Raw genomic sequence first — 23133 nt, forward strand, 5'->3', positions numbered from 1 at the left:
CATGGCTCTGACTCCTCCTAAGCAGGACCCTGTATCCAATTCATTGGAATGGGAGAACAATTCCCAGATCATTCTCCTTTGAACACAGGTAAGATGAATTACAGTTATCCCTGGTCTGCCCCTCCCCCAAAAAACTGCCACTGCCAAAAGTATCAATACTGGTTGAGGCCTCTGGCATTTTTTTTTTAAGTACTGGGGACAGAACCAAAGGGGGCTTAACCACTAGGCCATATCCTCAGCCCTTATTTTTATTTTTTTATTTTGAGACAGGGTCTAAGTTGCTCAAGATCTCACTAAATCACTAAGGCTGGCTTTGAACTTGTGATTCTCCTGCCTCAGCCTCCTGAATTGCTGGGATTACACTCATGGGCCACCACACCCAGCTTAGTTCAGAAACTTTTAAATATTCTCAGCAGGAATGAAAACTAGCTCTGTCTACCTAGCACATATGATATAAATACCTTAGCAGTATATTTTAAAAAGAGGTGCACAGACATGGTGAGCTCGTTGTTTTATTCATTTTTCATGTCAATTTGCATTAGCAATCATATAAATACAGCCAAAGCCCCAAGAAACGAGGTTACAAATCATTTTTTAAAAATTCTGGACAATGTCAGATGTAAGATTTTTGAAATTATTTTATTTATTTGTCGTGGTGCTGAGGATCAAGGGTGTCACGAATGCTAGGCGAACACTCTACCACCAAGCCACATCCCCAGCCCACAAATCACTTTCCAATCAAACATACACCTATGCACTAAGTGATGGGGACAGTAAACTTTTGAAAATGACTGTGGTCCTGGGAGTTAAATTTCCACCTCTGAGTGCCAAGGTTATCCAGTTTTAATTCAAATGATACAAGGGGCAAGTGTGTGAGTACAGATATCAGTATCTAGAGCAGTAATTTCACCTGAACTTAGGACTCTATCTCCAACTGCCTATGAGAGATAATAGACATCTGGAAAGCCCATCGGCACCTCAAACTCACAAGATTCACAACTGAACTCATCCTCTTTCCCCAGAAATTGGTCCTTCCCATATTCCTTTCAGTATATGGTATCATCTTCTGGCTCATGATGGAAACCCAGGAATCATTTTTCACACCTTTCCTCAATCCCCACACTAATTACACCAGCAAGCCCAATTATTTCCATATCAAAAATAAACCCCAGCCAGGCACAGTGGCACATGTCTGTAATCCCACTGCTTGGGAGGCTGAGGCAGGAGGATCACAAGTTCCAGGGAAGCCTCAGCAACTTAGCAAGGCCCCAAGCAATTTAGCAAAAACTTGTCTCAAAATTTTAAAAATAAAAATAAAAAAAAAAAGCCTGGTGATGTAACTCACGGGAACAGTTCCTGGGCTCAATCCCTGTATCAAATTAGCAAACACTAAACCAGGAATGTAATCCCACCTATTCAGGAGTCCGAGGCAGGAGGTTCACAAATTCAAAGCTAACCTGGGCAACTTCATAAACCCTGACCAAAAATAAAATTGTTAAAAGGACTGGAGGTGTATTTCAGTTTTAGAGGGCTTGCCTAGTGTATGGGAGGTTCCTGGGTTCAAGCCACAGTACTGCAAAACAAGCAAAAAATCACAACAAAACCCAAAGCCAGTTTATTCTCTCCACCTGGTCCAAGCCATCATCTCTCACCTAACCACAAAAGCTTCCCAATTGATCTCCTTGCCTCCACAGGTTCCAACTTCCAGAATTCTTTCTCCAAACATCAGCCAGTATGATATTCAGAAAACACAAATCAGATTATATACCATCCTGCTTCAGATACTGCAATAAGAGACACACCACATTCACAAATGGGAAGACTCAGCATAGTAAAGATGTCAATTCATCCCAAACCGATGTAGAAGTTTAATGCAATTCTATCAAGATTCTCATTTCCTTATCATGACTGTTTGGAGCCTTTGAGTACCTCTCTTCTATTTCTCCATAAAATATATAATCAGTTGTTGAGAACTACAGTCACCACACTATGCCGTAGAACACTAGAATGTATTAATCCTGTGTGGTTTTTTTGTATGTATGTGTGTGTTTTATTTTGTTTTTGTTTTGTAGTGTTGGGGAATCAAACCTAGGACCTTGCACATGCTAAATAAAAGCTCTACCATTCAGCCACACTCACAACCTCCTCTGTTTTTTGTTTTGGTTTTGTTTATATTTTGCTTTGTTTTGTTTTGTTTTGATTTGATTTTTGTACCAGAGCTAGAACACATGGGTTCTTAACCACTGAGCCACATCACCAGCCCTTTTAATTGTTTGAGATAGGGTCTCACTAGGTTACTAAGAAACTTGATAAATTGCTGAGGCTGGCTTGAATTTTCAATTCTCTTGACTCAGCTTCCTGAGCCACTTGGATTACAGACCTGTGCCACTACACCTGGCCCTCCTTTGTTTTTTGATACCTGTTATCTAACCTCCATCTATCTCCCCACCCTTCCCAGCCTCGAGTAATCACCATTACACATTCCAATCAACTTTTGTGATATCCACATATGACAAGAAATCATGCAGGATTTGTCTTTCTGTGTCTGACTTACTTCACTTAACATAGTCCTCCACTTCCATTCATGTATTGAAATATCATGCTATACTCCATAAATATGCACAATAATTACATGTTAATCAAAGTTTTAAATATTTAATGAAACATAAACTCTCCTGATTTGATCATTACACAATGTATATGTATGTCAAAATATCACACTGTATCCCATAAATTTGTTCAATTATAATAATAACTAAAAAACGAAAATAATAATTAATTGGGGCTGAGGTTGTAGCTGAGTGGTGGAGTGCTTGCCTAGCACGTGTGAGGCGCTGGGTTCAATCCTCAGCACCACACAAAAGTAAATAAATATGCCAGATCTGGTGGTGTACACGTATACTCCCAGCAGCTCTAGAGGCTAAGGCAGGAGGATCTCGAGTTCAAAGCCAGCCTCTGCAACAGTGGTGCTAAGCAACTCAGTGAGACCCTGTCTCTAAATAAAATACAAAATAGGGCTGGGGATGTGGCTCAGTGGTCCAGTGCTCCTGAGTTCAATCCCTTGTACCAAATAAATAAACAAATAAAATAAATGTGTTGTGTCCATCAATAACTAAAATTTTTGATAATAATAATTAATTTAAAAATACCCACAAGATTTTGTTAACATAAATAAGATCATGTTCAAATTTATATGGCAAGGCAAAGGAACCAGAATATCTAAAACTATTTTGCAAAAGAAGAACAAAGTGGTGCTAGGGTTGTAGCTCAGTGGTAGAGCACTTGCCTACACGGTGAGGTCCTGGGTTCCATCCTCATCAGCACATAAAAATAAATAAATTAAATAAAGGTTTTGTGTCCATCTACAACTAAAAAGAAATTTGAAAAAGAAGAACAAAGTGGAAGAAATCAATCTACTTGATCCTAAGGCTTATTACATAACTATAGTAATCAAGAATATGTGGCATTAGTGAACGGACAGACATATAGATAAGACAAACAGAATAGAGAACACAGAATAGACCCATACGGATACAGCCATCCCTCAGTATTTGCACAGAATTAGTTCCACGACTTCCCACAAATACCAAAGTCTCTCATATAAAATAATGTAGAGGGGATATAGCTCAGTTGGTAGAGTGCTTGCCTTATAAGCACAAGGCCCTAAGTTCAATCCCCAGCCACACAAAAAAAAAATAAAAAATAAAAAAAATAAAATAATGTAGGAATTTGCATATAACCCATGCAGATCTTTCTGTATATTTTAACTCATTCCTAGATTATTTAGAACATCTAACACAATGTAAATGCTATGTAAATGCTATGTAAAGAATATACTTTATTCTTTTTATTGGTGCATACAGTGATGTGTTTCATCATACATGCATGTAACATAATTTCAACCTCATTACCTCCCCTTACCATCTCCCCTTCACTCTCACTTATTCCCTTCCTCTATATCAATCATCTTCCTTCCACTTTCATGACATCTCTTTTCTTTTTTCTTTTTCTCTCTAGCTTCCACACATGAAAGAAAATATATGACACTTGTCTTTCTGAACATCTGAACAAGATGTTCTCCAGATCCATCCATTTTCCTGCCAATGACTTAATTTTGTTCCTCTTTATGGCTGAATGAAATTCTATTGTGTACATATATCACGTTTTCTTTATCCATTTATCTGTCCATGGACATCTAGGCTGGTTCCATAGCTTGGCTATTGTGAATTGTGCTGTGGAGAACATGGGTATGCATATATCCCTAAAGTATGCTGACTTTAATTCTTTTGGATAAATATGGAGGAGCAGTATAGCTGGATCATATTGTGGCTGAATATTCAGTTTTTTGAAAAACCTCCATTTGGATACTACAGAGTTATGGTAACAAAAGCAGTGTTGACACTGGCATAAAAACAGACATGTAGGGGCTGGGGTTGTGGCTCAGTTGTAGAGTGCTTGCCTGGCATGTGTGAGGCACTGGGTTCGATTCTTAGCACTGCATATAAATAAATAAATAAAGGTCCATTGACAACTAAAAAATTAAAAAAAAAAGACATGTAGAGTAATAAAAGAAAATAGAAGATGCAGAGACAAGACCACAAAGCTACAGTCATCTCATTCTCCACAAAGGTGCCTGAAATATATGTTGGAGAAAAGACAGCCTCTTTAACAAATGGTGCTAGGGAAACTGGGTATCAATATGTAGAAAAATGAAACTCAATTCCTATCTCACACCTGTACAAAAGTCAAGTCAAAATAGATCAAGGTGGGCTCAGTGGAAGAGCACATTCCGGGAATGTGTGAGGCACTGGGTTCAATCCTCAGTACCACATAAAAATAAATAAATAGGGCTGTGGTTGTGGCTCAGTGGTGGAGCACCTACCTAGCATGTGTGAGGCACTGGGTTTGATCCTCAGCACCATGTATATATAAATAAATAAATAAATAAATAAATAAATAAATAAATAAATAAATAAATAAATAAATAAATAAAATAATTTTGTCTATCTACAACTAAAAATTTTTTTAAACATTAATTAATTAATTAATAGAGTTATTGTGTCCATCTAAAACTAAAAGAAAAAAAAATTGACCGAACACTTAAGACTTAGACCAGAAACTGTGCAACTCCTAGAAGAAAACATAGAGTCAACACTCCAGAATATAGGCACAGAGAATGACTTCCTAAATAGGACTCCTACAGCACAGGAAATAATACCAAGAATCAATAAGTAGGATGTGATCGAATTAAAAAGCTTTTGCATAACAAAGAGACAAGAGAGTGAAGAAACAGCCTAAAAATGGAAGAATATCTTTGCCAGCTACTCTTCTTACAGAGAATTGATTAATATACAGGATATGTGAGGAGATCAAAAAACTCAACACCAAAAAAACAATCATTCAACAAATGGGCAAATGAACCAAAGGGATACTTAAGAGAAATATAAATGGCCAACAATTATATTAAAAAATTGTTCAACATTTGTGGCCATAAAAGAAATGCAAATCAAAACTACATTGAAATTCTATCTCACTGCAGTCAGAATGGCAATCATCAAGAATACAAATAACAGACGGTGTGCCTGGCACATGCCTGTAATCCCAGCAGCTCAGGAGGTTGAGGCAAGAGAATCTTGAGTACAAAGCGCACCTCTGCAAAAACGAGGCGTCAAGCAACTCAGTGAGACCCTGTCTCTATATAAAATACAAAATAGGGTTGGGATGTGGCTCAGTGGTTGAGTGCCCCTGAGTTCAATCCCTGGTACCCACCCCAAAAAAGGAATACAAATAACAATAAACGCTGGTGAGGAAACAGCAGGGAAACAAATTCCTATAGGTTATTGGTGATAACATAAATTAGTACAGCCACTAGGCTTTATTCATTATGCAATAATAACCTAAAACATCTTTACATATTCAGTACAATTTTTGCAATATTTTTTGGTCCAAAAATGGTTTAATCCACAGATGTAGAGCAAATGACTAAGTAGGTCTAAATGTATGCTCAATTGATTTCTGACAAAGGTATAAAAGAATTCAAATAATGCTGGAGCTATTACACAAAATGGCAAAATAATGAACCCCAACTTAAACCTCACACCTTATACAAAAAAAATTTGAAATGAATTAGACTGAAATGTAAAATATAAAACTTTAAATAATACAAATTCTTTCAAAACTAGGGCTAGATACAGGTTTCATACACATGTGATGATACATAAAAGGAGAAATTAATGAACTGGGCCTCATCAAATTTTAAAACATTTTCCAAGTGCAGTGGCACATGCCTGTACTTTCAGCAATTTAGGAGGCTGAGACAGGAAGATAGTGAGTTCAGAGCTAGCCCAGCAATTTAACAAACCCCTGGGCAACTTAGTGAGACCTTGTTTCTAAATAAAATACAAAAAAGGGCTGAGGATGTGCCTCAGAGTTTGAGATCCCCTGGGTTCAATCCCTGGTACAAAAAAAATAATTAAAACTTTTGCTGTTCATGTGATCCTGCTAAAAGGATGGAAGAGACAAAGAGAAAATATTTGCAGACTGTCAAAGAATCTAGAATATATATGAAGAAATCTAAAAGCCAAATAAAAAAATCAAAACTACATCCAGAAAATCTTCAGAAGATATGAACAGAAATTCGAGGATCCGTAGATGACAACTAAATATATGAAAAGATGTTTGACACCATCAGTCATTAGGAGAATGTAAATTTTCTTAATAAGATATCCACAATAAGATATCATTATGCACATATCAGAATGACTTAAAATAAAAATAATGGCAACATCAAATATTGGCAAAGATGCAATGAAACTCTGGCAATGATGTTTAGAGGAATAAAAAATAGTACAGCCACCCAGGAAAACGGTTTGGCAGTTTATTAAAAACCTAAACATGCAATTATCATATAAGCCAGCAACTGCACATTCGTAAATGTATACAAAAGAAATTAAATTGATGTGCCCACAAAAACCTGTACAAATATTCATAGCAACTTTATTTATAATAACCAAAAATTAGAAACAACCCAAATGTCCATAACAGGTGAATGCTTACGCAGTACTACACAGTAATGAAAAGGAATGAATTACTGATACAAGGGAAAACTTGAAATCCATCTCAAGGGAATTATGCTAAGAGAGAAAAAAGCCAGTCAGTCTCAAAGTGACAAAATTAAAGAGCTGGATAATAGATCAGTGGTGCCAAGAGCTAGGGAACTACATGCCAAGCTTAGTGGCGCATGCCTGTAATCCCAGCTGCCTGGGAGGCTGAGACAGGAGGATCAGGAGTTCAAAGCCTGCCTCAGAAACAAGGTGCTAAGTGAGACCCTGTCTCTAAATAAAATACAAAATAGGACTGCAGATGTGGCTCAGTGGTAGAGTGCCCGAGTTCAATCCCCAGTACCAAAAATAAGTAAATAAATAAAAGTTAGGGAACTATGAAGGGGCAGTATCAGTTTCTTTGGGGTGATATAACAATTCTATATCCTGACTTTTTTGATGATAATGAAGATCCTTGCATGTGGTAAAAAGTCCTACAACTACACAAGCACAAACATACACACAATACACACACACACGCACCCACACATACAGAGTAAAATCCAACTAAGCTATGTACTTGAACTAATGCAGTGGTTCTCAACCATGAGCTATACCCTCTTCACCCCCCAGCCCACCAGGAAACATTTAATAAACTCTAGATACTTTTGATTGTTAGAACAGTGGGGGGGAGAGATGCTACTGACATCTAATGAATAAGGGATCCTGCTAAACATCTTACACTGAACAGGACAGCCCCCCCAACAAAGAATTATTTGGTCCCAAGTGACAATAGTGACAGGGTTGAGAAACCCTACTTAATGGTATTGTACCAATATCAGTTGGTTTTTTCATTATTATTTTGACAAAGTAGTGCAGTTATGTAAGTTATTATCATTGGGAAAAGCTGGGTGAAAGTACACAGAAACTCTCTGTACTGCTATTTTTGTAACATCTGGTGGGTATTACAACTATTTCCAAAATGAAGTTGCACTACACTGGATGTGGTGGCACATGTCTGAAGTCCCACTTAGTTGGGAGGCTAAGGTGGGAGCCACCAAGTTGGAAACCAACCTCGTCAACATAGCAAGATCTTGTCTCAAAAAATCAAAACTTAACCCACACACCTGTAATCCCAAGAGCTCAGGAGGCTGAGGCAGGAGGATTGCAAGTTCAAAACCAGCCTCAACAGCTTAGCAAGGTCCTAAGCAACTTAGTGAGACCCTTTCTTGAAAAATTTTTTTAAATTGTTTTTTAAAGGGCTTGGGATGTGGCTCAGTGCCTAAGCGCCCCCTGGGTTCAATCCTTGGTACCAAAAAAAAGTTATTCTAAATACTGTCAAAATACTGCTAATAACAACAAAATCTTCATTGCTCTAAAGACAAAATTCAAACTTCTAAACGTATTTGAAACCTAATTCCATCTCTACCACTTAGTAGTAGTACAACCTCAGGTAACTCACTCTGAGTCTCAGTTTTCTCATTTACAAAGTGTAAATGATAACATTGTAAGAATTATGGAAATTAATGTTAAGGTACTTTTTAAATTAGGAGCTACTATACATAGAAAGAACTATCATCACCTTCCAGCCTAGACTCCCCTGTTTCCCCTAGCTCATCTCATGCCAAACAAAACTATTCGCTGGCCCATAAATAGGTCCTTCTTGTTATTTGTCTAGACTCCCTCCCCCATCCCTGAACTCAAACCATTTAAATTCTTCCCATGAATCATTCATGCATAAGAAATCACTAGTTATAGAAACAGAGGGGGAAAAGAAAATCCTAAATGTTCAACATTGGAGAAAATGTTTAATAAAATTATGTTAAAGATCTAGCACAGTTCCTAGTGTTTATTCATTCATTCACAGATTCAAATAATATTTTTTTTTTAATTTGGCTTAGGGTGTAGCTTGGTGGTAGACTATTGCCTAGCATGATCGCCCCCTGAGTTCCACCCCCAGCACCAAAAAATACATGAGTTGAACATTCATAAGTGCTAGACACTTATGCTAGACACTGAAAAAACAATAATGGGTATGGCTGGCAATACAAATTGCTTTAATGAGTGAATGAGAAAATAGATGAATGAATAAGATTATACACAATAACTTATTCAAAGCTTAACAAACGTTTAAAGTGTGAGAAGTACTTGTGGTATAATGTAAGACAACAAAGATAGCAGCATATCAGATGGTTATAAGGAATACAGTACTTATAAGAATTTAGACAAATGAAATTTGTCACCGTAAGCCTCTAAATGATAAAAAAGGCTATGGGTGAGTTTATTTTATTTTATGCTATTTTTTTTACTTTAAAAATTTATCACAATGACCATTCATTACGTTTGTGATTAGGAAAAAACAAGTACTTTTTTTTTTGTAGTGCTGGGGATTGAACCAAGCCTTGTGCTTGCAAGGCAAGCACTCTACCAACTGAGCTATCTCCCCAGCCCATAAGTACTTAATTTTTAAAAAGTTAAAAAAAGAACTCTCAATCACAATTTAGGAATCATCTTAAATTTTGCCTCTTTCATATATGCTTCCAGATTTTTTTGAATATGACCTCCCCCCCTTTGATTAGATTGTTATGCTCCTCTCCTCTCTTATTAGATTGTTATGCTCCTCTTTTATAGCATTTGCCTTTTATATCTTATATTAATTAACTCTTTTGCCTTTTCTTTCTCCCTACATCATGCCCATCTCTGTGGCCCTGGTACACAGTATGTGGGAACTGAATTGGAATACACATACACACAAACGCACTGTAGGGAGGTAAAGGAGGATAACAGTGAAGAGGAACAAAGAGACAGGATAGAGGTACCTTCTCAATGCAGAGAATTCCACAGGCCTCCTCGGACAGCACTGCAGACAGAGATTGGAAAGTTAACCAATTTCTCAAATCACCAAGCAAATTCCAGATTTTCCTGGGAAGAATTTTGCCACTCCAGGGACTGCTAAAAGAACTGGAATGTCAATGAGAGGGCAAAAACAACACTAAAAAAGCTCAACTAATAAAATTCTGCAAACTTAGGCACAAGGGCACAAGCCAGTAATTCCAGTAACTCAGGAGGCTGAGGCAGGAGAATCCCAAGTTCAAAACCAGCCTCAGCAACTTAGCGAGACCCGAAGCAACTCAGTGAGACCCTGCCTCTAAATAAAATATAGAAAGGGCTGAGCATGTAACTCAGAGTTTAAGTAACCCAGGGTTCAATCCCCAGTACTCAAAAAAAAAAAAAAATTCCACAGGAGACTTGTCCTTGGCTAAGGCCAGCCACTCCTACACAAATTTCCCATGTTTGCCAACCAGTCAACAAATCCTTACTGAATGCCTACTATGTTATCAGCACTGATTTGAGAAATACTAAGAAATGTATGAAGTGTAAGGAATTTACATTCTAACCATGGAGTCAAAACACACATCCATATACATAAATACTAATACATCCATGCATTATTGTCTGCATACATTTAAAAGTAAATCACCCTTGAGGAGATATATAATAAGAAACAAATGAATAAATATCATACTACAAGTGTTGTAGTAGCTCACAAGATAGAAAGAGTACTGGGACTGAGGTAGGCTGGGAAGACTTCCTACAAGAGGTAAGAATTGAGTTATAGGGTTGGGGCTGTAGCTCAGTGGCAGAGTGCTTGCCTAGCATGTGTGAGGCACTGTGTTCAATCCTCAGTACCACATAAAAATAAAATAAAGGCATTCTGCCCATATACAACTATAAAAAAATTTTAAAAACAATTGAGTTTTAACTTGAAATATCTGAAAGCCAATGGTAATTAACACATTGCATTTTCTCTTCCACCATAGACTAAATGCAAATTACTTTCCCAGATTAAAATAATATTTAAACATCATGAAAGGTACCCCTCTGAAGGATTTGCACAGAGTATGCAGCAGGAGCGGGCAGGCCTTTTGAGGCTTGAGTCTAAGACACCCTCGGTAGAGTAAAGGATACTTTGCTGGGCATGGTGGTGCTCACCTATAATCCCAGCAGTTTTGGAGACTGACACAGGAGGATAATAAGTGCGATGCCAGTCTCATTAACTAAATGAGGGCTTAGTGAGTGTAAGTCTCACTAAGTGACTTAGTGAGACCCTGACTCTAAATAAAAAATAAAAAGGGCTGAGGGTGTGGCTTACTGGTAGAGAGCTTCCCTAGCATGTGCAAATGCCCTGGGTTCCAATCCCAGCACCACAGAAAAGTCACAGTTTTGACTTCAGATGAATGAATAATTTATTCATGATACTAAAAAAATGACCTCTTTTTCCCATCAGTTTCTTAAGTTAGGAAATAGGGATGGCCATAGGAGCCTTTTGGTCAAGGACTAAAACATTTTAAATCTCAGAGTCCCCTTGTAAGAATAAGAAGGAACTACAAAGCACACGGTGCTGTGAATGGACTGTCATTGGCCTTAATGAACAGAAAGCCCCTGCACCCCAAGGTGACCTTCACTTATGGCACAAACAAAATCTATGAACCTGAGTCTTCCATTATATTACAGATCTCTTAAAGCAAAAGTCTCTAAAAAAAATTTAGAAATTGCCTTAGTTTGCAATCCTCTGGTCTTTCATTAGTTCTTTTACAAAGAGATTATTGACTGGCAGGACTCTTCCTGGAGCCTGGCTGGTGGCCCACGCCTACAATTCCAGTCATTTGGGAGGATGAGGCAGAAGGATCATGAGTTTAAGGCCAGCCCTGGCTACTTAGTGAGACCCTGTCTCAAAATAAAAAATAAAAAGGGCTGGGGATGTAGCCCAATGATACAGTGCCCCTGGGTTGAATCCAAGGTGAAAAAAAAAAAAAAGAACTATTCACAGGCAGAGTGACTTAACATTAAATTTGATTTTCAAGAGTATCCCTTGGGTAAAGCATACTCAGTCTGCATCTACCAGCCCACCTTCCGCAGAGAGGGGAAAGCAGGAAAGAGTGCCATCTTTGTGTGGTAGTGTTAAAGCCACAACTAAGGCACCCTGAGCCTTTGTATAGGAAAGCAGCTTCATATTTTCCTCGTACTTGGCTCCTGGAGGCTTGTTACCTAACCTCGTCAAGTAAGAGGAATAAGGAATGAAGTATTGATTCTTACTACAACATGGACGAACTTAGTATTATGCTGAGTGAAAGCAGCCAGACACGAAAGGCCACACATTGGTATTCCATTTATATAAAAGGTCCAGAATAGACAAATCTATAGAGACAGAAAGTAGATTCGGGGTTGCTGGGGCTGGGGGAGGAGAGTGGAGGAGGGGAGAATGCTGCATGAGTGTTAACTTGGTCCAAGTTTCCTTTCAGATTGATGAAAATATTCTAGAACTTTAGTACACTGTGAGTGTACTAAATGCCACTAATTTTTATGTTTTAAAATGGTTAAAATAAACCAGGTGTGGTGGTACAGGCCTGTAATCCCAGAAGATATCCGGAGGGTAAGGTAGGAGGATTGTAGTTCAAAGCCAGTCTCAGCAATTTAGCAAGGCCCTAAGCAACTTAGCCCCTGAAAAAATAAAAAATAAATAAAAAGGACTGGGGATATGGTTCAGTGGTTAAACCATCGGTACCAAAAAAAAAAAAAAAAGTTAAGATAGTAAAGCTTACATTACTTACACATTTTTATTGTGTATTTTACTACAATGAAAAGAAAGAAAATGCACTAATCATCTGATTTCATTTCTAGAAATTCTATTCACTTTGTTGATTATTTAGTTGTTTCTTATGTTTTCACATCCTTCCATTCATTTAAACATACTTAACATTATTTAATAGTTTGCATCTGCTATATGTCTTTAATTGTTTGCATCTGCTAATAAGGTCTCCTTATTTGGTTTATTATTTCTGCTGATGGTTACTTTTTTTCTTAAAATTATGTGTATATTTGGGTTTTAACTATGGGAATCTTGTTAACCTTCTACTGTGGGTAGGCTCCCTTATTCAAGATTAGATTTGTTTTTGCTACATCTCTGGATTTGCTACCAAGAATGAACTGGACTATGCTGATAATGTAAATTTAAACTATGAGATAATAAAATAAACTACTTAATAATACAAAGCTATATGGGGAGATACTTGTGATTTCAAGCACCAAATGACACTATCAAGAAAGTCAAAAGAGCTGGGCACGTTGGCACATGCCTGTAATCTCAGTGACTTGGGAGGCTGAGGCATGAAAATCATGAGTTCAAAGCCAGCCTCAGCAACTTAGTGAGTCCCTCAGCAGCTTAGTGAGACCCTGCCTCTAAAAATAATACCAAAAAGGACAGGGGATGTCGCTCAGTGGTTAAGCACCCCTGGGTTCAATCCCCAGTAACAACAACAACAAAAAAGAAAACTTAAAGAATAGGAGAAAATATAAAGGAGTCTAATATTCAGAATATTAAAAAAAAAAAACCTCATACAACTCTAAACTGAACAACAAACCCAATAAATGGGCAAAGGACTTGAACAAACATTCCTCCAAAGAGGACTCATGAATGGCCAAAAAGCAAACTAAAAGGTGCCTAAGCAAAATCAAAACCATAATAAGAAACCAATTCATATCTACTAGTATTGCTTCAATTTTTTTAAAAAACGGAAATTAAAACATGCTGGCAAGAATATGAAGAATCCAGACCCTTCCTATATTGGTCAGAACATCTTCTTTTTGTTTACTTGCTTGTTTTTATTATTGTTTTTTGTTTCAGTCCTGGAGATTAAACCCAGGACTTCTGGCACAGGGGTGGCAAGCACTCTACCACTGGGCTATACCCCCAGCCTTACTGGTAAGAAGGTAAAATACTGTAGCAGCTGTGAAAAACTGTTGGCAGTTTCTCCAAAAGTTATACATGGAATTACCATATGACCTAGCACTTCCACTACTAGTTATAGACCCAAAATAATCGAAAACAAGTATTCAACCAATACTGTATGTGAATGCTCATAGCAGTGCTATTTACAATCATAAAATGAAAGCAATTCAAATGTCCTTCAATTGATGATTGGATAAGCAAAATATAGTATAAATATACAATGAAATGCTCATCATAAAAAGGAATGAATTACTGACACATGCTACAACACAGATGAACCTAAGAAAACATGATGCTCCAGATAATTTTTATGTATAATTGTAATTCATCAATTAAAAAAATAATAGCAGGGAGACCAATAGAGTAGAGGAAGGGGATCAAGGAGAGAGAAGAGGGGGGAAAGTGATAGTATCAGAGATTCAAATGAAGTAAATCAGCTGGATGAAGTGGCACATACCTATAATCCCAAGGCAGGGAGGCTGAGGCAGGAGGATAGCAAGTTCCAAGCCAGTCTCAGCAACTTAGCAAAATCCTGTCTCAAAATAAAAAGTAAAAAGGGCTAGGGATGTGTTTCAGTGGTTAAGAGCCTCCGGGTTCAATCACAAGTACAAAAAATAAAGAAAGAAAGGAAAGAAATGGAGCAAATCATGTTATTATACACACTTATGAATATGTCAAAATGAACCCCACAAGTGTGTGTAATGATAATACACTAAAAAAGGAATGTAAAATACAATGAAAAGACAATGAGTTAATTAAGTTGAATTTGGTCATTGAAGCTCTAGTTTTCTCTTGGCTGTATTTTCAAAATAGAACCAGGGTTTTCAACTTTCCTCTACCTCTCTAGATATATCCCAAGAGCAAGTCACCATCATAAATAAATAAGCAAATAAATAAATACATAAACACATAAATAAATAAAATTTAGAAGCACAATATGAAGTGAAAGATGCCAGATACAAGGGACAAAAGATTCTATTTACAGTAGTCCCCCCTTATTCACAGAAGATATATTCTAAGACTCCTAGTAGATTCCTAGAAACTTAGTATCAGACGTTATATATGGGCTATTTTCCATATTTATATATATCCCTATGGTAAGTTTAATTTATACATTAAGCCCAATTAGGAGAATATCAACAATAAAATAGGAAAATTATAAACAATTTACTTAATAAAAGTTATGTACTCTATCTCAAAATATCTTATTGTACTATACTTGCCAGTTAATCTACCCCTCCATATTTTATGCCCCCATGTCTCCTTTGCACTTTTATGAAGGCTCTTGTAGGCAAATTCTTCCAGCAAAGCCTGATTTCATCATAACTGAAGATGCTCTTTGAGCGTATTCTTTCTCCTTAATCAACATATTCAGTTCTTAGAAAAGTGGCATTAGCTTCTTCATCAGGAGGCAGTCTTTCCAGTAATTCTTACATTTTTTTCTGTCCAAATCTATTCCTGAATCTAGATTAACCAAGCATTACTTGTAGTAAATGACTTGATTTCACTCATTTCAAGGGATGCCATACTGAAGTGTTCTTATAGGCTCAATACTTTCTGGTACAACACATCCTCCACCCACAAACTTAATGCCTTTTCCATCTTAACTCAGTACTTTTAACACACTGTGGGCTGTAACTTTTTCAGTTCAAAGTGCAACAACAAAACTAGTACAAATTTCTTTTTCCTTTTGCACAATTTCATGGACAGAAGATTTATTCTTATTCTATATCTCAGCAATCTCAGCACACAATCTTTATCTTCCCTTATCAGTGGAGAATTTTTACCTTTTCACTTAAAGGAAGCATTTAAAGGAATTAGTTCCTTTTTGGCATATCCAAATTTCCAGCATCACTCCTCTTGTACTTTCAGGCCATTTTTAAGTAAAATAAGGGTTACTTGAAAATAAGCACCGTGATGCTAAGACAGACAGAAGATCTGATAACCAAGACAACTAGTAAATGACTAACAGGCAGAGGACTAGCATAGACATGCTCAACAAAAGGATGATTTACATCCTGGGTGTGAGACAGAGTGGGACAGTGAGATTTCTCCATACTTCTCAGAATGGCACACAATTTTAACACTTACGAACAATTTGTGGAATTTATTATCATTAATATTATTATTATTTGTGTGTGTGTGTGTGTGTGTGTGTGTGTGTGTGTGCATGTGTGGTACTGGAAAGGAACTGAACACAGGGGTATTATACCACTGAGTTACACTCCAAGTCATTTTTTAAAAACTTTTTAAATTTTGAAATTGGGTCTTGCTAACTTGCTGAGGGTCTTGCTAACTGACATCCTGGCCTTGAACTTGCAATCTTCCTGCCTTGGCCTCTGAAGTCACTGGGATTACAGGCATGCACCACTGCTCCCAGTTTTCCATTTTAGTTTCAAGCAACTATAACTGCAGAAAGTAAAACCATGGAGAAGTGGGGACCACTCCATAAGAAATATCCAGAATAGGAAAAGGCATAGAAATAGAAAAGTACATTAGTGGGTAGCAGGGGCTGCACAGAGGTGGGAATGGGGAAGGCTTGCTAATGGGTATGAGTTTTCTTTATAGTGTGATGAACTCTTCTAGAATTAAATAATGGTAATGGTTGCACAACCTTATAAATAAAGTAGTAATCACTGAATAGTGTACTTAATTTTTTAAATTTATTTACTTATTTATTTTTGGTACTGGGGATTGAACTCAGGGACCCTTAACCACAGAGCAACATCCCCAGCCCTTTTTATACTTTATTTAGAGACAGGTCTCTCTGAGTTGCTTAGAACCTCACTAAGTTTGCTGAGGTTGGCTTTGAACTCAAGATCCTCTTGCCTCAGACTCCCAAGCCACTGGAATTACAAGAGCGCACCACCGCGCCCAGAGTATTTATTTTTATGTGGCACTGAGGATCGAACCCAGTGCCTCACATGTGCTAGGTAAGTGCTTTACTACTGAGCTACAACCACAGTCAGTGTACTTGAATTTTTAAAAGTCAAAATAGCTACCATTACACAGCATGTTCTTTCTATAAAGCATCATTTTAAGAAATCAGGTTCAGGGGCTGGGGAGATAGCTCAGTCGGTAGAGTGCTTGCCTTGTAAGCACAAGACCCTGGGTTCAATCCCCAGCACCCAAAAAAACAAAAAAAATCAGGTTCAAATCCAAAGTCCAACTCTTACCAGCTGGATTCCTTTTGGCAAGTTAGTTAACCTCTCTGTGACTCAATAATATCATCTATAAAATTAGAATAATAGCCATTAGGCAGAGTAGTTACAGTGCCTATGGCCCTCCACACTTTTATGGGCCTATGAAAATGTCTTAATTTATTTTTAAATCAGAAGAAAAAAGTTAACATAATCAAGCCTGGATTATATTTGTTTTCATACCAATGCAACTATAAAATATAATTTTAATTATATTTTTCATGAAGGAAGGGGCTCAAGAAGACAAAACTGCCTAGGGCCCAGAAAATTCATAATGTGGCACTGCCACACAAACAGTCCTCATAATTTCTCCTGCCCAATGAGTCTTCCAGAAACCAGTTCAGCAATCATTCATACAGTGTCTGTCCTGTAAATTTCTCCTCTGCACTAAGCAAATATGAGGACGCAGGCTGGGAAACCCATCACTGCTAGACACCAAACCTCTGGTTTAGGAAGGCTCAGCTGAGGCCCTGGTGCAAGGGGAAGAGGAGGAGGATACCTCCACATCCAGGAAATGTAAAGACTCTGTCCAATGGCCTTCCTCCCCAAAATACCTTCCCCCTTCTCCACTTCTTCCTGGAATACCATTATTTATTCATTTGAATTAAGACAGCACTAACTCACTAGTACCACTGGCAAGTTGCCTAACCTCCCTGGGGCTCAGTCTTTTGTGTAAAATGGAAATGATACAAGTAGTAGTTGTGAAGGTAAAATTTGGATAAATCATATACAGTGCCAAGCATTGAACCCATTATTATAAATTATTCTTATAATATTAAGGATAGTAACACGTTCTGTAGCACCTGCAAACATTTTTTGAAGGGCGAATCAAACTACCTTCAATCATATCGTGGCCTCTTTAAATTAGATACATCAGTGGTGAGGAAGAACTCAGAAAGATAGATCTAGAAAAAAGGGGAGTAGAAAGAAAGTGTAGTAGGAAAGGCTGGAAACACCCTGCCCCCAACCCCACCCCAGTCTACTGCACAGTCCCAGAAAACCTTGCGCTCTGGGCAACCAAAGAGCGGGCTTTTGCAAAGTGGGTTGCAATAACAAGGGAAGCAGCCTAGCACGGTAAATGTTCCAAGTGCCATGAATCTAAGGAAGTGGCCCCTGTAGCATGAGCATTCTTGGATGCACCAAGCATTTGGCAGGTTTCTATACTTGCACTCTGACATGCACTCATTACTAAAAATCGGAAGTTCTTGGAGCTTTCTCAAGAGGCACGTGGAGTTTGTTGCAGAATTCATGTGAACTCCCAGAGTACTCTGCAAACTCGACCCCAAACTCCCGCTCTTGAAATGCACGGTGGGCTCTGACTTCAAAAACCCAGGGCAGGAAGCCTCCTAGCCAAACACTGCATCTTAGCACTAGTCCGACACACAGATTTTAGGCACAAACGGTACAGAATTACATAGTCCAAGGAGTCAGCAACTCCTGGGAGGGAAGAGTAGTGCTCAGAGACCAATACACAATAGCCTAACAACTTCACTTTAGCACACTTGGGCTTCTGAGGGTTCCACATTTTCCCCAGCACTCCCTATCCTTTCCCTCTCCTTCAGGTAAGTTAAGGACACTGTGCCAGGCGCAGGCTTCAGAACATCGAGGTTTGGGCGGAGGAACATGCTGCTAACACTTCTCCACCCGTTCATTCCTGGAGCGATGTGCGGTATTGCCCCTCGCCCCAAAATCGATTTAACAATCCAGTATAGCCACTTCCTCCAATCGGGTACTCCACCCGAGTTGAGGCTAGTTAGTTAAGCTGCAAACTGAAGCCATTTCTCAGCACGACATGCCCAGTGCCAGCCCCGCGCTTGCACACGCGCGTCCTATTTTACTTAGTCCTGGCCACAAGTGCGCCACCATCAGGACCCACCCATGCCAAATTGATGCACTGTGAATTCTAACAGAGGGCGTCTAACCGGCGTGAGCGCGTACTCTTTGAACCTGCGGGGCGCACCGCACCACTATATAAGAAGTGCGACTCCCAGAATATACCAGAAGAGCACCAGAGCGCTGCGAGTCCCAACTCTAGCCTCAACCACCAGAGTCGCAGAGCGAAGGACACACAGCCTCCTCGACAGCACTTCAGACATGGAACCTCAACCCAAGCGCACCCACTGGGACACTAGCTACCGCGGCCTCGGAGCCCATGAGAAGGATGAAGAACTAGACGGTCAGTGCCTGTAGGGGGGCAGGTGCTACAGCGAACTCCGAGAGACGAACTTTTTCTGGGAAAGGCGCGTGGACAGGACGCTGTGCGGCCGTCGCCGCTGCTCTTCTATAGCGGTCCCTTGCCTCTTCCTGCCCACGCGCCGTGGACTCCAACACCCTGTCTCTGTTTGTTTTTTGTTTGTTTGTTTTTGTTTTGTTTTGTTTGCTTTCCTCCTTTCCTAGATGGGCAGCTTACCGTGACTTCGGCGATTGTAGCGGGAGGAGATGAGCAAAATGCACGGTCTGAACCTGAGCCTGGAGCAGAAGCAGAAGAAGACGGCCTTGTAGCAGACGCACCCGGCTCCTTTGACGACGACGAAAACCCTGAGGGCGACGGCGACCAAGAGTTCGGGCAACAGCCCGAGGAGGCGGCCCCCCCAGCCGCGGAGGGGCCACAGCTCGCGGAAAGGAAGCAGCGCCGCTACCGCACCACGTTCACCCAGTTGCAGCTGCAGGAGCTGGAGGGATTTTTCCGTCGCATCCAATACCCCGACGTGTTTGCGCGGTAAGTGGCTTGCTCCAGAGGCGGCGCCCATTTCCTTAGGTGGTTCAGAACTCTCCCGGGACGCTTTCGCTCTGCTCGGGAGCCAGAAGCCACCTAGGGGACATAAGGATGGTGGGGGAGGGGGATGATTTTGGTGAAGCCAGGCGGCAGGGTCGGATCCCGCCTTTATTTAAATTTTGGTAATTTGTTAATCAGAGTGTCTTGCATTCCTTTAATAATTTTTGAGTATTGCATTAAAATGTTTATCCATATTACTGAGGTTTTAGAGACTTTTAGAGTTTGAGCCCGCAGGGAACGAGCGCCTCCCTTGCCTCACGCCAGTGCCGGTCCTGCCACAAGGGGCGCTCTTTTCCAACCAGGAGGCGCAGTTTTGAACTTTGCGAAGCGTGGAAGCCCTTGTGGCCCCGACCCGCGTGGATAATGGAGGCGCAGGCTATTCTGACTTGGCTGGAATGAGGGACTTGGACCGGTCGGTGTGGGAAGTGGGGGTGCCCTTTTTGACCCTGTTGTACTCAACTTTCATCTGCCAAACAGAAAATAATTTCCATAAGGCGCCCTTTAGCCAATGTGACTTGGGAGTTCGCTCTTCTAAGAGTTCACCTCTCTCGTTAACAACAAAAGGGAATATTGTGTTTCAGAGTAGAGCTTGAAAGGTGTTTTGGCTTTTGTTTTTCATTAAAAAAAGTTTCTTGTAACCTCTCAAGAAAAAAATATTTATGGTCATTTTCTGCTGTTCCACAAACAGAAAATTGTCATATTCTACTAATATTACCCAGAGTCTTTCACATAAATTCCTTTTTTCTATCTTATTTAATAGATAAGTTGTCCTTGGGAAAACTCTCCCTAAAGCAAGCCTCAAAGTGTATTTACAGAAAACCGGGCTGGGAGGTGGGGATAGAAATAATGTATATTCATGTATTTTAGGTTAACCACAACTACAAACACTGATCTTTTGCAATTTTATCCCCTCAGGGAAGAGCTTGCAGGACGCCTGAATTTGACTGAAGCCAGAGTGCAGGTCAGTAAATCTTGAAAATACAATTTGGCAGGACAGCCGTTCTTAAAACATGCTTTAGGTTAGGTTTTGTCGTGGACATTATCAAATTGGTGGTTTTTGTTGTCTTCTCTGTGTTTGACGAATAAATTTTGGTGGCTTTTTGGTTTTAGGTGCTTGGAAATCTAGGGCTAAGTGCATGCTAGGCACTCTATGCTCTACCACGGAGCCTCGCCTTCAGTCTTCCCCAGGATTCCTTTTGTATGTGTGCTCCTGAGTGATACTGATGTAAGCCAGGGCCTTGCCCTTGTACTAGGCGAGTGCTCTACCACTGAAACCCCACCCCCAACCTGGAAACTTTTGATAGACAATTTTTCCCTTTTGCCAGTATAGTAGACCTCAGTTATGAAACCAGAATTGGAAATACTGACCTAATGTGGACGTACACCAAAATTTGCTGTCTGTTGGCTTTGGTTATATTTAGGGAGATGTGACCACTGGTCAGTTTGGATCCCTCCACTGTTGCCCTGGCCTTCATCAAACAATGAAAGACCCCAAATCCTAGGCTAGGTTTGTAGCTCAGTGGTGGAGAGCTTGCCAAGTATGTGTGAGGCAGTGGGTTTGATCCTTGGCACCACATAAAATAATAAAATAAAGTTATTTTTTAAAAAAGATCCCAAATCTTAAGATGGGAGGGAGAAAAGGTGGCTTCAGGAAGGGAGAAGGGGCCCTTTGTCTCAAACTGCAATTTGGGAGCTTCCAAATGGATTAAATGCAATGTAAATGCTGTAAGGACAACAAAGTCCAATCACGGGCCTGAATCTTCATTCTTTTCTTATTAGTTGGTAAGTACTTGGGGAGCAGCCTTTTTTAAAAAATATTTTTTAGTTGTTGATGGACTTTTGTTTTTATTTCTTTATTTAGATGTAGTGCTGAGAATCCAACCCAGTGTCACACACATGCTAGGCAAGTGCTCTACCACTGAGCCACAACCCCAGCCCTGGGAGCAGCCTCTTTTAACCCCTCTTCATCCACATCATTGTTTAACACCTTCTTAAAATGGAGAGTTGGACCTCCCTGCCTTAGGAATGAGTGACAGGATTGGAGTCTCCTGGTTGAAGAGCAAGACTGGCAGAGCCCTGCCACATTGAGTAGCTAATGATCCAACATTTCTTTACCCTATTTATCAGGCTTGAGCAGTGCCAGCAGGGTCCTGGACCTGGTATAATTCATTACTTAGACCTATATTCAGGTCTAGAAGAAAACCATTAAAGAATCTTAAAAGTGAACTGAGAGAGATACAGCAATGTGCCAAGCTCTGAACAGGGTTAACTGAAGGGAAGAGGGGAGCTTTTACTCTCTTAAGATATTACAGCAATAAGGAAGTAGCTTCACCTGTTGCAGTTTAAAATCTCAATGGCTTATGCAGTTGTATGTTGTGGTTTTATTTTTCTATTATGACTGTGGAATATACTAAACCAATCCCCCTTTTCCCCCTCTGATTGAAGGTTTGGTTTCAGAACAGAAGGGCCAAGTGGAGACGACAGCAGAGGGCACAGATGGTCAGAAACATGGGTCCTGTCGTCCTGGGTCCCCCTATGGGCGTAATCATCAATGGGCCCTATAGCGCTATCCCTGTTCTGGAACCTGCTTGGAGATATTTTCCTGTGATGCCTCTGCCCTATGGGCCCCCTGTCCCACCCTTGGGACCCTGGCCACCTATGCCTCCCAGGCCTCCCATGCCACCTATGCCACCCAGGCCACCTGCGCCACCAAGGCCACCCATGTTGCCTATGCCTCTCAGGCCACCTATGGCTCCCATTGGTCTGGCCCCTGTAGGTGTGGCATGGGCCCCCATCATCGATGGTTATTTCGCAGGTCCCATTTACTAAAGTATGGCCTTCATGACAATTTTTCCAAAGTGTTTTTCTGCTAGATATCAATTGTGCATAGCATAGCACCAAGAGTAGTTCATCAAGATTAGTTTATCAGATACCTGTTAAATGAATTGCACATATGAGCAAAGTTTAGTGCGTTGTTGTTTCTGTAGACTGTGTGATTGTATGTTTAATAAAGATGTGGATTCACAGTATATTGGTTTTGAGTGCCAAATGGGGGTAGTGGGTATAGATGGGGAATTGCTAACAGAATGTGATCTGAACAGAAAGATGAAGAGGCCTCCTTCCATAAGGTAATAGCCCTAAGTCATCATCAGTAGACTGCACATTCATTATTCTCCAAGTGTCCACGGCAAGTTCATACTGACCCACACATTGTCCTTCCACACCTCCTCATCCTCATCCCTCCCATCCTCATCCCCACCTTGCCCCATTGGGAACACATGTGTCACATGTTAAGGATGTGAGTCTAGTGAGAGAACAGTGTTTCCA

The 23133-nt window shown here is 39.8% G+C and overlaps 1 protein-coding gene across 1 annotated transcript; it reads left to right on the top strand.

Annotated features, from left to right (window-relative positions):
• Positions 1-19035: 19035 nt before the first annotated feature.
• ESX1 (ESX homeobox 1) lies at positions 19036-22774 on the top strand. The gene is made up of 4 exons (XM_079123846.1): positions 19036-19206; positions 19428-19749; positions 20722-20767; positions 22252-22774. Exons 1-4 carry the CDS (start codon positions 19125-19127, stop codon positions 22633-22635), a joined length of 834 nt encoding a protein of 277 aa, XP_078979972.1. The 5' UTR covers positions 19036-19124; the 3' UTR covers positions 22636-22774.
• The last annotated feature ends 359 nt before the right edge of the window (positions 22775-23133 follow it).

This window comes from Sciurus vulgaris (assembly GCF_902686455.1).
Source record: "Sciurus vulgaris genome assembly, chromosome: X".
Taxonomy (NCBI): Eukaryota; Metazoa; Chordata; class Mammalia; order Rodentia; family Sciuridae; genus Sciurus; species Sciurus vulgaris.